The 17,418-nt window shown below is 45.6% G+C and overlaps 1 protein-coding gene across 1 annotated transcript in view; it reads right to left on the bottom strand.

The window, feature by feature from the left end:
* LOC115457720 (phospholipid scramblase 2-like) overlaps positions 1 to 16,945 on the bottom strand; it is a 32,662-nt gene extending 15,717 nt beyond the window's left edge. Inside the window, exons 1-4 of the mRNA XM_030187284.1 lie at positions 16,847 to 16,945; positions 6,850 to 6,922; positions 5,048 to 5,238; positions 1,294 to 1,321 (exon numbers count right to left, since the gene is read on the bottom strand). Coding sequence (XP_030043144.1) covers positions 1,294 to 1,321; positions 5,048 to 5,238; positions 6,850 to 6,862 — 232 coding nt within the window. The 5' untranslated portion in view covers positions 6,863 to 6,922; positions 16,847 to 16,945. The remainder of the gene's footprint in view (positions 1 to 1,293; positions 1,322 to 5,047; positions 5,239 to 6,849; positions 6,923 to 16,846) is intronic.
* Positions 16,946 to 17,418: the final 473 nt, after the last annotated feature.

The following is a 17,418-nucleotide window of genomic DNA, read 5'->3' as shown; positions in this document are numbered from 1 at the left end:
GTAGCTGGCGCATCAGAAATAAAAATTATTTTTCAGACGCGCGTCAAAAATTAAATTACTGCCCAGGCCATGTGGTATCTGGGTGGTAACTCCAAATTGGTGCATATTGGACGTGCTTAGGCTCCTACGCGGCATAGTTAAAGGACCCCTGGATTGTAAGCCCTCTAGGGACAAGAGAAAGTACCTGCATATAATGTGTACAGCACTGTGTATGTCCAGTGTAGTAGTAGTAGTGAATTCCAAGTGTCAGTAGAGCTGAGAGCCTCCCATAAGTACATATGTATTGCCATACTGGGACAGACCAAAGGTCCATCAAGCCCAGCATCCTGTTTCTAACAGTGGCCAATCCAGGTCACAAGTACCTGGCAGAAAAACAAAGAACAGCAACATTCCATGTAGAACCCCAAAGAGTAGCAAGATTCCATTCAGAATCCCAAGTACATAAGTATTGCCATACTGGGACAGACCAAAGGTCCATCAAGCCCAGTATCCTGTTTCCAACAGTGGCCAATCCAGGTCACAAATACCTGGCAAGATCCCCAAAAAAGTGCAAAACATTTTATGCTGCTTATCCCAGAAATATTTTCCCCAACTCCAACTTAATAATGGTCTGCGGACTTTTCCTTTAGGAAGCCGGCCAAACCTTTTTAAAACTCTGCTAAGCCAACCGCCTTTACCACATTTTCTGGCAACGAATTCCAGAGTTGAATTACACGTTGAGTGAAGAAAAAGTTTCTCTGATCTGTTTTCAATTTACTACCCCGTAGCTTCATCGCATGCCCCCTAGTCCTAGTATTTTTGGAAAGCGTAAACAATCCTTGGTTATCTTTCATTTGCTAGTCTGTCAGCGGAGGGACCAGTCCCCACTCAGAACCAAATTATTCAGTTAGCCATCTTGAATTCGCGCTCTGTGTGATGCCTCCCATGGGACTCTGATAACAGTCAGTGCACCAGCACCCCTGATTCACTCAGATTCCAACCAATGAAAGTGACCGATCTGGAGGCACTTTCAAAAACGTCAAATAAAATCTTCAATAATATTCATGCTGCCCAGTGCATCTTATGTAAAGACCTCTGTATCTGTGTACGCTGAGTCTGCATTTTTCTATAGATTTCCCAGGCTCCCCATCACTGCCTCTGCATATTTCTCTATCTGAGATTTTTAGGTCGGGAGGGTTTCAGTCCACATTACGGGAAGCAAATATACACATATTTGACCTGGGCTGTGTATATTGCCGGGGGGGGGGGGGGGGGGGGAGGGAAAGAGAGGAGAAAGGAAGGAAATATGCTTACATTTTTGTTGAATTGTTATTTGGTTAATCTGAAAGCAAGAGAAAAAGATTATTACAAAGTACATTACTCATCTTTCGGTTTTTTTTCTTTTAAGTAATATAGCAGCTGATGGTAGAAAACATTTATCCAGGTATTCTGCAGCATTAGCCAGATACTGATGTGAAGGTCCGGGGTGGGGTCAGGCCAGGGACACGATTTATCCAGATAGTGGCAATTTTCAGTGCTGCTATTTGGATAATTATCCGGACAACTTAGAACAGCAAAGAAAGCCATCCTAAGTGCTATCGTATAAGCTATCTGAATAGTGGCTGAATATCACTGCAATATCCAGATACTCAAGCTGTAGCCACTATCCGGATATTGGTGCTGAATGTCCAGATTTTGATGTCTGTGGTGGCCAGTGTTTAAAAATAAAATTACTGGCCACCCAGCCTCAATGTTGAGGGGGGGGAGGGGAGGGGAGGGAGGAGCTACTTTGCCCTGGAATTTTTTCCAGGCTCCTTTAGGCATCCAACTCATTCAGAACTGGCCTCTATTGGTGGGATATGGTTCTGGATGCCACCTGGGGTTCTTCCCCCCCCCCCCCCCCCCCCCCCCCCCCCCCCCCCCCCCATTTTTAAAAATCTCCTCAGTGACGGTCCTTGTCCAGGGGCAAAAAGCATTACTCGCTGCTGAACAAGGTAATGCAGAGCCTGAGTTTGGCCTCTGGGTGTCACTATTGAGCTTTCTTGGCTCTTCCTCTGCCTGGGACTGTAAGCGGTTTTTTGCAGCTTCCCTATCAGGCCTGTTACCACATATAAGAGACCTTTTACAAAGGCATGGTAGGGCTACCGTGAGGATAACGCGTGGCAAAACAGCAGTAGCACCGGGTGCGCATTTCGGCAGTTCTGCTTTTGCCGCGCACCATTTCCCACGCTAGGAAAAAAAAATAATCATTTTCTAGCGTGGGGGGAGGGGAGTAGGCATGCCCGGCGGTAATCAGGCAGCGCGGGAACACTGCCATGAGCAGCCCGATTACCGCACAAGAAGCGTGTGAGCCCCTAACTGCCTTCTAAGTAGGTGGCGGTAAGGGCTCAGGTGGCCATTTATGGCAGAAATAAAAATTCATGAGAATATTTCCAACTGAAAACTGTGCCGAACAACAAGCGGAAAACTTTGGATCTCTTTCTATTATCTATGGCTTAGCTACTGACCAATGTTTGTAGTCAGCTTAATGTATACCATTGTATTGTAGTATAGTACACCAATGGCGTAGGAAGGGGGGGGAGCGGTGGGGCGGTCCGCCCCGGGTGCACGCCGCTGGGGGGGGTGTCGTCTCCATTGGTTTCTTGCTCCCTCTGCCCCGGAACAGGTTACTTCCTGTTCCGGGGCAGAGAGAGCAAGGAACCAATGGAGCCGACACAGCTCCCAGCGACGTGGACTCGGGGGGCGGATCGGCCCTCCCGCCCGCCCCTCGCTTCTAAATGAAGTAAGAATGCGCTCCGGGGGAGGGTGCACGCCGGAGAGGGGGTGCCGTGCTGCACCCGGGGGGGGGGTGCACAGCGGTGACCTGCCCCAGGTGTCAGCTACCCTCGCTACGGCACTGTAGTACACGTTGGTTGGGTTTTTTTTTTTCTGATTGATGTATTATTGAAAATTCAATAAAAATATTTACAATAAATAAATAAATAACTAAATAAAAACTAGGAGGAAAAGACCTCGGAAGCCATCGATGTTCAGTGCAAAAGCACAGACAATTCTCACTGGGCAACTTGCTGTAATCATAGGTCAGAAAAACCTCCATATTTCTATTATCTTGCATTTTATTATTTTTCAATTTTTCAATAATTTTTTTAAATTTTTTTCAATATTGCATTTAAAACAACAAAATAATCCAAAGCTGGATCAAAGTTAAGTGCATGACATTAAGTGCCTGAAGCTAAATGCTTTGGACTATTTTGTTGTTTTAAATGCAATATTGAAAAAAATTTAAAAAAATTATTGAAAAATTGAAAAATAATAAAATGCAAGATAATAGAAATATGGAGGTTTTTCTGACCTATGATTACAGCAAGTTGCCCAGTGAGTGCTAGAATTGTCTGTGCTTTTGCACTGAGCACCGAGGGCTTCTGAGGTCTTTTGCCTCCTAGTTTTTATAAACTCATTGTGGAAGTACTACAAGAGTATAAGAACAGTTTGGCCCAGTTTTGAGTTAGAAATAAAAAGTCAGCCATTTTAGAGACGGGCTAAAAAGTGGCAGAGCGCACGGGAAGCCCATGCGCTAAAAGTTCCGTCTGCCACATTTTAGCATAGCTTAGTAACGGGACCTCATAAGCATACAAAAGTAAAAAGACATTAAAAAAAACACATATGTGTACGTCTAGAGAGAGACAGATGGGGCAATACAAGGCCTTTATTTCCTCTTTTTTTTGTCCCAGGGTATTCAGTTGGTTTAAAAAAAAAATGCTCATTTCGCTGACCCCAGTGACTACACTGTTGCATCACCTCAATCTCTCTTCTGACCCTGTCACAAACTAGTAACAAAATGTACAGCAGATTCATACATTTTTAATGGGAGCCAGGACCGCTGAGAGACTGGGCCAGGCCCGAGGGCGCTGCCGCCACCAGTTCCCTCCCTGAGGCCACCGCCCCCCCTCCGTCACAGCACCTCTCACCTCCATGTGGAGGAGTGGCCTAGTGGTTAGGGTGGTGGACTTTGGTCCTGAGGAACTGAGTTCAATTCCCACTTCAGGCACAGCTCCTTGTGACTCTGGGCATGTCATTTAACCCTCCATTGCCCCATGTAAGCCGCATTGAGCCTACCATGAGTGGGAAAGCGCAGGGTACAAATGTAACAAAAATAAAATAGATACTATTGGAGATTCTACATGGAATGTTGCTACTATTGGAGATTCTACATGGAATGTTGCTATTCCACTAGCAACATTCCATGTAGAAGGCTGCGCAGGCTTCTGTTTCTGTGAGTCTGACGTCCTGCACGTACGTGCAGGACGTCAGACTCACAGAAGCAGAAGCCTGCGCGGCCACATTGCTGATCTGCAAGGGCCGACTTCTAGTGGAATAGCAGCAACATTCCATGTAGAATCTCAAATAGTAGCAACAGTGGAGGAGTGGCCTAGTGGTAAGGGTGGTGGACTTTGGTCCTTGGGAACTGAGGAACTGAGTTTGATTCCCAGCACAGGCAGCTCCTTGTGACTCTGGGCAAATCACTTAACCCTCCATTGCCCCATGTAAGCCGCATTGAGCCTGCCATGAGTGGGAAAGCGCGGGGTACAAATGTAACAAAAAAAAAAAAAGTGAAAGCGCTGTAGTCAGCAGCAGATCGCCTCCCTTCGGGCCTCCTTCCCTCTCTGTGTCCCGCCCTCGTCTGACGTAACTTCAGCGAGGGCGGGACACAGGGAGGGAAGGAGGCCGGAAGGGAGGCGGCTTTCACACGGAGGTGAGAGGCGCTGTGATTTCAATGCAGTGGGCCCAGCCCAGTGGCAGACGGTCGGCGCCCGGGCCCAGGGAATTTTGTCCCCTCTGCCCCCCCCCCCTCTCGGCGGCCCTGATGGGAGCTATGACACAAATGCTTCTGCTGTGGCCCCTGACTCCAAAGTGAGCCCACCCTCTCATTCCACGTGGACCACTTTAAACTGGGAATTCAGCTGGTGAGCCAGAGGTGAAAGGCTTTGTAATGCTTTGACCATTCGCCTGAGCCGTCCGGTTCAAATCGAAATGAAGAAGGTGATAAACGCATTGACTTGTGCCAAACCTGCATTAGGTATTCCAGTCCTGGAGGTACCCCTGGGATCTGAGCCACGTACGGCACCATGCCTTTGGGATCGGAATCAGGGTAAGCCTGGGGCTGCTCCTGGTGGGGTGGGGCTGTAGGTTGATCGGGTCCCAAAAACTGATAATTGGGTGGCTGCTCTTCAAACGCTTTGGGATGTATGAAGGGAACATCTGAAATTAAAAAGAAGAAAACCCAACAGTCCTGGTCAAAGGTGATGCTCAACAATTTGATTCTCAGCAGGGTTGACCAATGAGCATCCGTCATTAAGTAGAGGTAACATATAGTAACATATAGTAGATGACGGTAGAAAAAGACCTGCACGGTCCATCCAGTCTGCCCAAGAAGATAAATTCATATGTGCTACTTTTTTTTATTTGTACTGTCCTCTTCAGTGCACAGACCGTATAAGTCTGCCCAGCACTATCCCCGCCTCCCAACCACCAACCCCGCCTCCCAACCACCAGCTCTGGCACAGACCGTATAAGTCTGCCCAGCACTATTCCTGCCACCCACCACCGGCTCTGGCGCAGACCGTGCACGTGTGTGAAGCAGGCTGAACATGGCAAGGGTTATAGCAGGAAGGCACGCACCTCAGCTTGACAGCTGCCCAAGTGGACTAGTATTCATACTGTTTTTGAAAAGCGCCAATAGAAGCATAAGCAAAGCACCACTGTCAACCTGACGCCATCACATAGAATGGGAGAAATCTTCACAAAACTGTATAGAAATACATATCCTATATAATAAAACGCATCTCCAACATTCTGAAGCTGACTGCATGGCTGAGGCATTCCTGCTCTCTGTATCCATCTCCTGAATTGACATCACGTACTTCCGGGTTCGTCACAAGCAGAAGTGACCAACCACACGAGGTTTCTCGGCTTCAGAATGTTGGAGGTGCATTCTATTAAATAGGATTGGTCAGTTCCTTGAAGCACAGCCAGAGCTCAGCGTCCTGCACAGTAACGCTCAGACACCAGAGAGAGAGAGGGGGGGGCCTGACACCAGAGGGAGGGAAGGGGGGGAGGTATCTCTGTCACACACACAATCTCTCACAATGTCTTTCTCTCTCTCACTCTCACACACTGTCTCACACTGTATCACATTGACTCTCTATGTGTCACACAGTCACTCACACACTCTCTTGGTCTCATACACTCAGTCTCACAGAGAGTCTGTGTCTCACACACACTCTCTCTCTTGCACACACTATATCTGTGTGAAACACACTCTCTCTCTCACACTGTCTCACATACGCACTTGCACACACTTTCATTCTCACACACACACTCTCTCTCTCACAGACACACTCGCATCCAGACTCACTCTCTCTCACACACAAACGCTTGCACATTCACTCTCTCTCTCACACACAGTCACTCTCACATACACTCTCTCAAACATACACACTCTGAGGAAAACCTTGCTAGCGCCCGTTTCATTTGTGTCAGAAATGGGCCTTTTTTACTAGTATATGTATAAAAATGATGTCCAGTTATGAACTGATTGATCTGGGAGGTGGGGTGTTGGGTTATCATGATTGTGGAGCTGAACTATCAAAATCTCAAGTGGGGGAGCACACCATTTGGGGGTTTGAGAGTTAATTGGAGGGGGTGCAAGACTGAAGGTTTGTCTGGAGCATCTATTATCCTACACACCAGCCTTGTTTACATTTCTGTGCCAGGATGCTTTAAGCAGGAGAGTTCAGCTGTTTATCAAACGTTATCACGAAGTACTAGAAAACAGCAAAAGACCTTCAACTTTCTCCGATTCTCCGTTACCTGGTGAAGACATTTCTGCTGTTATCACACAGTTTCTGTCTCTCTTTGCCTCTTATTCAGGACACACCCAGGCCTGCAAGTGAAAACAGATGAACTGTAAAGAAAACTAAGCCTTGTATTACCTGTAATCCCTCACCATTCCAGACAAATCCGAAAGGGTAGTATAAAATCCAAGAGGTTTGGTGTACGTGAAGAGTAATCATCATTTTTCTGGTTAGACAGGGTAGGTCATGATGGGACTTGATAGATCACCTTTCTGTGGTTACAATCAAAGCGGTTTACATATATTCAGGTACTTATTTTGTACCTGGGACAATGGAGGGTTAAGCGACTTGCCCAGAGTCACAAGGAGCTGCAGTGGGAATCGAACTCAGTTCCCCAGGATCAAAGTCCACTGCACTAACCACTAGGCTACTCCTCCACTAGCAACATTCCATGTAGAAGCCTGCCCTTGTGGATCAGCAATGTGGCTGCACAGGCTTCTGTTTCTGTGAGCCTGCAGGACGTCAGACTCACAGAAACAGAAGTCTGTGCGGCCACATTGCTGATCCGCAAGGGCAGGCTTCTACATGGAATGTTGCTAGTGGAATAGCATCATTCCATGTAGAATCTCCAATAGTAGCAACATTCCATGTAGAATCTCCAATAGTAGCAACTTTCCTTGTAGAATCTCAAATAGTTTCAACATCCCATGCAGAATCTCAAATAGGGAAATGGAAATGGGATTTGATATACCGCCTTTCTGAGGTTTTTGCAACTACATTCAAAGCGATTACATATATTCAGGTACTTATTTTGTACCAGGGGCAATAGAGGGTTAAGTGACTTGCCCGGAGTCACAAGGAGCTGCAGTAGGAATCAAACCCTGTTCCCCTGGTTTTCAGGCTGCTGCACTATGATTCATCTTAATAAAGTGACGTTAGTGTACACAGCCCTGGACAGTCAGAGAACTGTGATTATTATCTGTTAAGCTCCATCAGTGTTAACATTGCTGTGTAGTCATAAAGCCGCTTGGACAATGGCCAGAGCTATGGTTCTTCTCTACTGCCCCCAAATCTACCAAAGGGGAGCATTGTATAAGCAGGAGATTTTCAGCATGTCCCCATGCCCCTGTCCTCTTACCTTCTTTCCACCACACCCTCCTGCCATGCACATTTTAAAATAAAATTTAAGAAATGGTTTCAACCCAGCCTCTCTCTCTTTGTTTGCCATCACAGTGTACGAGACATATCTGAATCCTGAATTTATATCCAAAACCAAATAAAGAAATATTCAACCAAAGTTTTTCTCATACATATATGAACCCAAACTATAACTACGTCATGCAAGGTTCAGCATTGGCAGTCACGGACCGAGAAAGGGATCTAGGTGTCGTCGTTGACGATACGTTGAAAACTTCTGCTCAACGTGCTGCTGCAGCTAGGAAAGCAAATAGAATGTTGGGTATCATTAGGAAAGGATATTATTCTGCCATTGTATCGCTCCATGGTGCGACCGCACCTCGAGTATTGTGTTCAATTCTGGTCGCCGCACCTCAAAAAAGATATAGTGCAATTGGAAAAGGTGCAGAGAAGGGCGACAAAGATGATACAGGGGGTGGGACGGCTTCCCTATCAGGATAGGCTGAAGAGGCTGGGGCTCTTCAGCTTGGAGAAAAGGCAGCTGAGGGCAGATATGATAGAGGTCTATAAGATAGTGAGTGGAATGGAACGGGTCGATGTGGAATGTCTGTTTACGCTTTCCAAAAATACTAGGACAAGGGGGCATGCGATGAAGCTGCAGTGTGGTAAATTTAAAACGAATCGGAGGAAATTTTTCTTCACTCAACGTGTAGTTAAACTCTGGAATTTGCTGCTGGAAAAGGTGGTTAAGGCGGTTAACTTAGCGGACTTCAAAAAAGGGTTGGACGGCTTCCTGGAGGAAAAAGCCATAGAATGCTATTGAATGGACGAGGGAATACAGTATTTCTAGGATAGACGGGACAAATTGCTTGTTCTTTTGGCCGCTGTCAGTGACAGGGTGCTGGGCTCAATGGACCCTTGGTCTGTCCCAGCATGGCGATGCTTATGTACTTATGTACACTACACATACACATCCAGCATGCTTCTCTCCAGGGGTGGACTGACCATTTGGGAAACAGGGCAGTGCCCAAGGGTCCAGAGGCTGTAGAGGGCCCAGAGGCTCTGCCCAGATGCCCGGCACACCACTGGTGATCCAGTGGCCTCAGCAGGGGGGGAGGGGAACATGTTCTTTCCTGCCCAGCCTGCTGGGTTGCAGCTATTCCCTCCCACCCAGCACCACCATTTTAAAAAAATGGCATCCGAGACACCCTGTGGAAATCTCGCAAGACTGTCGAGACCCACGAGACTACTGCGGGAAGTATCGGCCGCCATTTTTAAAACATGGTTGCACTGGCAGGTGGGGAAATAGAGGCAGTGCAGCGGGCAGGAAAGAACATGCCTTTCCGCAGAGGTCACCAGAGTACCAGGACCCTTCAGGTAGGACCGGGGCAGCGGGGGCGTCGGCAGGGGTGGCAGGGGGACCCAGACCACCCTCAGTGCCCGGGGGCACAGACCACCCTCTGTCATACACCAAGTGTCACTCAAGTCTTTTATTAGTTGGCTAGTAAAGACTCAACACGATTCGAGTTTCGGCTGCTGGAACTTCCTAAGGAGTCTGAATGGCAGGGGCGTAGCCAGACAACAGATTTTGGGTGGGCCTAGGGAAGAAATGGGTGGGCACCAATTGTTCTCCCCCCAACCACCACCCAAAAAATATCTCAGCTGGTGGGAAAACGCTTCTTTCCACCTTGGTAGTCTGCAGCAGGCATGAGCTAAAAACTGAGCACGCGCAGGTGCCAGTATCGTGGAGAGCAGCATTTTCGTTACCATCAGGGGGAAGTCTTCTGCTGGCAGAGCATGGGATCCCCACAGCTACTACTAAACATGTGCTACTGTTGGGTGGGCCTGAGCCTTAAGTGGGTGGGCCCCGGCCCACCCAGGCCCACCTGTGGCTACGCCACTGCTGAATGGAACCAACTTGATGTCTCTAAAAACAGCAATTGTTGAATCCAGCCGTTCACATTTTGGTGTTTGAGAGATATTCGGATACATTAATCATTTGGTGATCTATTTATGAGCTGCTACTGTTTGCCACATGAGCTGTCATTTTTAGATATATTTATCCACAGAGTTGCTGTTTTTCACATTGTATGCTGGTGACTTCATCGCCTTCTCTGTGTCTAGTACTCTTCATTGTGTGCAGAGGATTGTCCTTCTTTCTCTTTTTTGTTCGTTTCTCTCATACACACCAGCTCTTCTCTCCCCTGTCCCTGTCTTTTTTTTCCTCATTCTTAATGTACCCTCTACACACAGATCATATAAGGGAACGGACCTCGGGGAGACAGTAGGAAAGGCAAGGGGAGAAGCCAAAGATAGGGTACATGCACCACCCCATCTGAAATTTAAAAAGCGAAATAAATTTTTGGTATCAGGGTATTACAGGTGGAATTTTGAAACATCCCGCGGGAGGTGGTGGAAATGAAAACGGTAACGGAATTCAAGCACGCGTGGGATAAGCATAAAGGAATCCAGAAGGAATGGATCCTAAGGAGCTTAGCTGAGATTGGGTGCCAGAGCCGGTGGTGGGAGGCGGGGCTGGTGGGTGGGAGGCGGGGATAGTGCTGGGCAGACTTATACAGTCTGTACCCTGAAAAAGACAGGTACAAATCAAGGTAAGGTATACACAAAAAATGGCGCATGTGAGTTTATCTTGTTGGGCAGACTGGATGGACCGTGCAGGTCTTTTTCTGCCGTCATCTACTATGTTACTATGCTACTATGTTACATGGAGATGGGGCAATTTGAAACTTGCAGTGGGGTTTGCAGTTGCAGCTTACTGAAAATTTCACTGGTGCACACAATAGGGGTAATTTTGTAACGAGGAATCTATAAAAATGTCTCAAAATGTGCCTCTGTATGAAGGATAATGTCTGAAAAAATGGTTACAATGTTGTTGTTTTTCTCCTAAAGAATAAATATGAACACTTGGACCTATGACAATTCAAGGTGCGAGTAGTATCTTGGATTGTAATCGTTAATTTATTTACTATACCGTTACTTATTGCAGTAGCAAAACAGAACGGTTTACAATATCAGTATATCAATTCAAATACACAAAACAAATTAAAATTACACATTAAAAATTTAAGAAATCCATTAATCGATAGACATCCATACAAAGTAATAAAACATTAATACTTTACCGAGTTAAAAATTCCTATCTAAAACAACTCATAATTTCCTAACACTATCTATCCCCTTTGTCAAGCACTGTTTTCAAATGTATTTGTAAAAAAAAGTATGTTTTTAAGGTTTTACGAAAGCAAATATACGAATCCTCTAGGTTCCACGTTAGGAGTCACGGACCAAGAAAGGGATCTAGGTGTCGTCGTTGATGATATGTTGAAACCTTCTGCTCGGTGTGGTACTGCGGCTAAGAAAGCAAATAGAATGTTAGGTATTATTAGGAAAGGAATGGAAAACAAAAATGAGGATGTTATAATGCCTTTGTTTCGCTCCATGGTGCTACTGTGCCTTGAATACTATGTGCAATTCTGGTCACCGCATCTCAAAAAAGATAGAGTGGAATTAGAAAAGGTGCAGAGAAGGGCGACGAAAATGATAAAGGGGATGGGACGACTTCCCTATGAGGAAAGGCTAAAGCAGGCAGGGCCCTTCAGCTTAGAGAAAAGGCGGCTGAGGGGAGATATGATAGAGGTCTATAAAACAATGAGTGGAGTTGAACGGGTAGATGTGAAGCGTCTGTTCACGCTTTCCAAAAATACTAGGACTAGGGGGCATGCGATGAAGCTACAATGTAGTAAATTTAAAACGAATCGGTGAAAACGTTTCTTCACTCAACGTGTAATTAAACTCTGGAATTCGTTGTCAGAGAATGTGGTAAAGACGGTTAGCTTAGCGGCATTTTAAAAAGGTTTGGACGGTTAATATGTGATACCATTTGTATATTTCCCCTTTTTTACCTAACTGTTCATTTAGCATTCATGTTCTATATATATTACTAATTGTATATGTATTCTGACATGACATAAGTAATGATGGAAAAATTGTAAGCCACATTGAGCCTGCAAATAGGTGGGAAACTGTGGGATACAAATGCAACAAATAAATAAATAAAAGTCCATAGACCGTTATTAAATGGACTTGGGGAAAATCCACTATCTCTGGGATAAGCAGTATAAAATGTTTTGTACTATTTTGGGATCTTGCCGGGTATCTGTGACCTGGATTGGCCACTGTTGGAAACAGGATGCTGGGCTTGATGGACCTTTGGTCTTTCCCAGTATGGCAATACTTATCTATATAAATAATTCTCACCTCCAACGTTCTGAATCTCACTGTGTGGCAGGGAAACACTGAAGCCCTGTAGTCTTCTAGGCTGTCATCACCACTCACTCTCACTCTCACTCATAGACCCGCCCTCAGCCACGACCCATCCACACATAATTCACAACCCCAACATTCTAAATGTAAATTTGTAGTTGCAAGATCCCATGAGTTTGCCCAGCACTATCCTCGCCTCCCACCACCGGCTGGCTCTGCCACCCAATCTCGGCTAAGCTCCTTAGGATCCATTCCTTCTGAATAGGATTCCTTTATGTTTATCCCACGCGTGTTTGTTTGAATTCTGTTACCGTTTTCATTTCCACCACCTCCCGCGGGAGGGCATTCCAAGCATCCACTACTCTCTCCGTGAAAAAATACTTCCTGACATTTTTCTTGAGTCTGCCCCCCTTCAATCTCATTTCATGTCTTCTCGTTCTACCGCCTTCCTATCTCTGGAAAAGGTTCGTTTGTGGATTAATACCTTTCAAATATTTGAATGTCTGTACCATATCACCCCTGTTTCTCCTTTCCTCCAGGGTATACATGTTCAGGTCAGCAAGTCTCTCCTCATAAGTCTTGTAACGCAAATCCCATACAATTCTCGTAGCTTTTCTTTGCACCGCTTCAATTCTTTTTACATCCTTCGCAAGGTACGGCCTCCAAAACTGAACACAATACTCTAGGTAGGGCCTCACCAACGACTTATACAGGGGCATCAACACCTCCTTTCTTCTGCTGGTCACACCTCTCTCTATACAGCCTAACAACCTTCTAGCTACGGCCATCGCCTTGTCACATTGTTTCGTCGCCTTCAGATCCTCAGATTGATACTATCACCCCAAGATCCCTCTCCCCGTCCGCACCTATCAGATTCTCCCCGCCTAACACATACATCTCCCGAGGGCACTTTCTCTTGCCACTTACATATCTGAAAAAGGTCTTGTTCCCCCAATTTTACCGTATTAGCTATCTTTTCCTCCATTTATTTATTTATTACATTTGTACCCCACATTTTCCCACCTTTTTGCAGGCTCAATGTGGCTTACAGAGTAAGGTTATGATAAAGTCGTTACATGATATAAATACAGTTGATCATAAGCTGAGGTATAAGAGGATTTAGATGGAAAGGTGTTAGGTGAGGTCGTGTGAGAGGTGTTTTTGGTGTACTTGGGTGGTTTAAGGAATGATTTATTTCATTGAGGATGACTTTTGTAGGCTCTGTTGAAGAGATGTGTTTTCAAAGCTTTGCGGAAGCTGGTTAGATTGTTCATGGTTTTCAGGGCCTTGGGTAAAAGCTTTCCAAAACTGCGTGCTGTTCTATGCAAAGGTCGTAGCATAAGCCTGTTTGTATTTCACTCCTTTACAGCTGGGGAAGTTCAGATTGAGGAATTTGTGGGCTGATCTTTTGGCGTTTCTGGGCGGTAGGTCCACTAGGTTTAACATATAGAGTGGGGCATCTGCGTGAATGATTTTGTGGACGGTCATGCAGATCTTGAACTCAATTCGTTCACTTTCCTGACAGCTTTTCCAGCTTCTCTTCACTTATTTAGGTATTCTCTCCTGTCTTCATCTTTTGGAGTCATCTTATAACGTGCAAAGGCTAGCCTCCTTTCCCTTATCTTTTCAGCTACTACATTCGAGTACCAGAGAGGCCTTCTTTTCCTCTTACTTTTATGTAATTTTCTAACATAAAGGTTAGTTGCCTTCAGTGGCCTAGCCAAGGGTGGGCTTGGGTGGGCCCAGGCCCACCCAGTACCAGCATACCTATGATGTGGCTGGCAGGGATCCCCAAGCCCCACCAGCCGAAAACTCCCAACAAGTGTCCCTCCTGCATACCTTGTAAGTAGCAGATCTTCGCCTGAAGTGAGCAGTGACTAATACATACTGCTCGCACCGGCCCCACAGCCTTCCCTCTGATGTATTTCTGCCTAGGGAGAAACAGGAAGCTGCATCAGAGAGAAGGGTGTGGGGCCAACATGAGCAGTGTGTATTAGTTGCTGCTCGCTGCTGGTGAAAATCTGCTATTTAAAAGGTAAAGGGGGGATGTTTGAGAGACCATATGGCATGCAGGCGAGAGGAGAGACCAAATCCCCTGTGGGACGGGGCGAGGTTCTTCTGCCCACCCATCTTGGGCCCAGGCCCACCCAAAATTGGGTGTCTGGCTACGCCCCTGATTGCCTTTGGTATTTTATTTTATTTATTTATTTGCAGGCTCAATGTGGCTTACAAACATCTGTTATGGCAACGCCATAACAGGGTAGTAATACCTGTGTTACAAAGACATTAAAGAGAACAAGAGGATCTGGTCAAGCAGTTGTAGAGTAAAACATTCTGAATAGAGGTGTTAGGTGTTGTGTTATAGTTAATTATGTGTTCAGTCTTGCCCATTGCTGTTCTACATCCTTCAGCATGTAGAATGTACCTACAGAAGGACGGCTTCGTAGGGGTTTTTTTTTTTTTTAAAGATGTGGTTGTACTTGCTTTGGAAGTGTTTTGGGAAGATTTTTCAGCTGTGTACGGGTCCGACGGTCCACATTTCTTTTACGTGCAGGGCAGACGCGAGGCGCTGCGCCTCGCCTGGGATTCCGATATTCTTTTTAAAGGTAGGGTGCGGGAGCTGGTCGGGGGGGGAGAGCTGGCAGGGAGCACCCCCCCCCCGAGCTGACACCCGAGGCGGACCGCCCTTCCCGCCCCCCCCCTTGCTACGCCATTGCTCATAATCCTCCTCTTTAGAAGCGTTTCCATTAGTTTACTCACCACCGATATTCTTAGAAAGTAAGAAACGCAAAGAGATCAGCACGCACGTTCCTGAATCTTCACTACCCCAGCTGCAAAGGACTAAAATATAAATCAACATACGCACCCAGCTTCTCCTACATAAGCGCGCAATTATGGCATGCCCCGCCGACTGCCATCAAAACAACACACGACCTAACAAACTTCTGAGAGTTATTAAAAACCAACTTGTTCGAAAAGGCATACCGCAATGATCCGTCCTAAATACCAGACAAGGAAACCTATACCAGAACGGGACAAAACTGAACTCTCGACATTACTGCTTAACTTTACTTTGGCACTAATTAACTTTATCGATTTACCTCTCTAATTCTCGTGCCAGAAAGGAACTCGCTACACTTGACTGCTTAATCTGCTTTGCTACTTAACAACCATTTTGAATTTCTCAATCCGGAAATGGCAATCGCCATTTACGGCACGATGTAAGCCACGTTGCGCCTGCAAATAGGTGGGAAAATGTGGGATACAAATGCAACAAATAAATTATGTAGCTGTAAAAAGAAAGAATGGTTCTGCAGAATCGTAGCGGAGATTGGGTGGCAACACCGGTAACTGGGAAACAAAACGGGAGCTGGGCAGACTTCTACGGTCTATGCCCTGATCGTGACTGAATAGATAGGGATGGGCTGGAGTGTAAATTTTAAGGTGCTTCGACGTTAGCTTCAGAACTTAGTACAAGAACAGTACTGGGCAGACTTCTATGGTCTGTGCCCTGAGGAAGGCAAGGACAAATCAAACTCGGGTATAAAGTATCACATACCATATAAAATGAGTTTATCTTGTTGGGCAGACTGGATGGACCGTAAGGTCTCTATCTGCCATCATTTACTATGTTAGTCTTTGGGGTTCTACGTGGAATGTTGCTACTAACTGGGATTCCAGAATCTTCAGAACGTTTAGTACAAGGAGAGTGCTGGGCAGAGTTCTACGGTCTGTGCCCTGAGGAAGGCAAGGACAAATCAAACTATATGTATATCATGTAAAATGAGTTTATCTTGTTGGGCAGACTGGATGGACCATACAGGTCTTTATCTGTCATCATGTACTATGTTACTATGTTACTCTTTGGGGTTCTACATGGAACGTTGCTACTAATTGGGATTCTGGAATCTTGTAACTCTTTAGGATTCCAGAATCTTCAGAACTTTTAGTACAAGAACAATGCTGGGCAGACGTCTACGGTCTACGCCCTGAATAAGGCAAGGACAAATCAAACTCGGGTATACATATAAAGTATCGCATACCATGTAAAATGAGTTTATCTTGTTGGGCAGACTGGATGGACCGTACAGGTCTTTATCTGCCATCTTTTACTATGTTAGTATGTAAATGTTTTACTTTCAGACATCACGAGGCTGTGAGTTATTTCCAGCATCTGAAGGGTCAATGGAGGAACTGGCACTCTGCCCTGGAAACAAAACTTGAACAACAGCTATGAGATCCTGGCTGAGGGCTGCTGCTGTAATCCCGCCTCCAACCACCAAAATGCCAGAGAGAAAGAGACAAAAATAGAGACAGACAGAGGGAGATGGAGTGTGACCCCTTACTGGAAAAGGTGGATTACCTCCTTGTCACTAGAAACCATGTTTCCTGCCCTGAGCACTTCCATTTCGGTCTCTACATAAAATAAATTCCTCTTTGGACCCTTCTCTCTGTTTTCCCTAGAGCTTCTGTCCACAGATGAACTTAGGTCAAACTTTTTTCTCTGCTCAAATAAGCAACCACTGGGATGACCCGAGGGGAGTGGTGAATGCAGGGCCCAAAATAGTTTCAATCAGCAGCTGTTATCCTACCTGACAGTGAGATGGTGCTGGGATCCGAGGGCACAAGAGAGAGGTGGTGGAGAAAAATTCCTTTCTGCTTTCCTGCTGCAGCTGTTGAAATGAAAACTAGTCGAGTGGGAGGGGCTTAGAAATGACGCAGTCCTGTTCCAGGGCTGGACCCTTACAATGCTTTTCTTTTCTTTCTCACTTGTGCAAGGGAGGGGAAAAAGATGACCTTCTTTCAGCTTTACTTTGCTCCTTTTCTATGTATATTTAAGAAAATCATGCATGACAAAGATCATGTGCCTTATTTTATGCATTTGGTTATTAGGATTTATTTGCCGCCTTTTTGAAGGAATTCACTCAAGGTGGTGTGCAGTAAGAATAAATTAAACATGAGAATCAGACGATTACTGCAGTAAAAATATTCAAATAACAATACAAAGTATGGCATAGTAGACTACTTACAATGTCAACATAATATGTAATAGAGCATTTTAATAGCGTAGGGTATAAGCAAAGATGGAACCTATAGATAGGTAAGAGAGTAAGAGGAGCTAGAAAATAAGGTGACTAATTTAAAGAAAGTTGCACATGAGGTC

This window comes from Microcaecilia unicolor, chromosome 14 (genome assembly GCF_901765095.1).
Source record: "Microcaecilia unicolor chromosome 14, aMicUni1.1, whole genome shotgun sequence".
NCBI lineage: Eukaryota > Metazoa > Chordata > Amphibia > Gymnophiona > Siphonopidae > Microcaecilia > Microcaecilia unicolor.
Note: the sequence above shows the minus strand (reverse complement) of the source record. Positions and strands in the feature narration are given on the sequence as shown.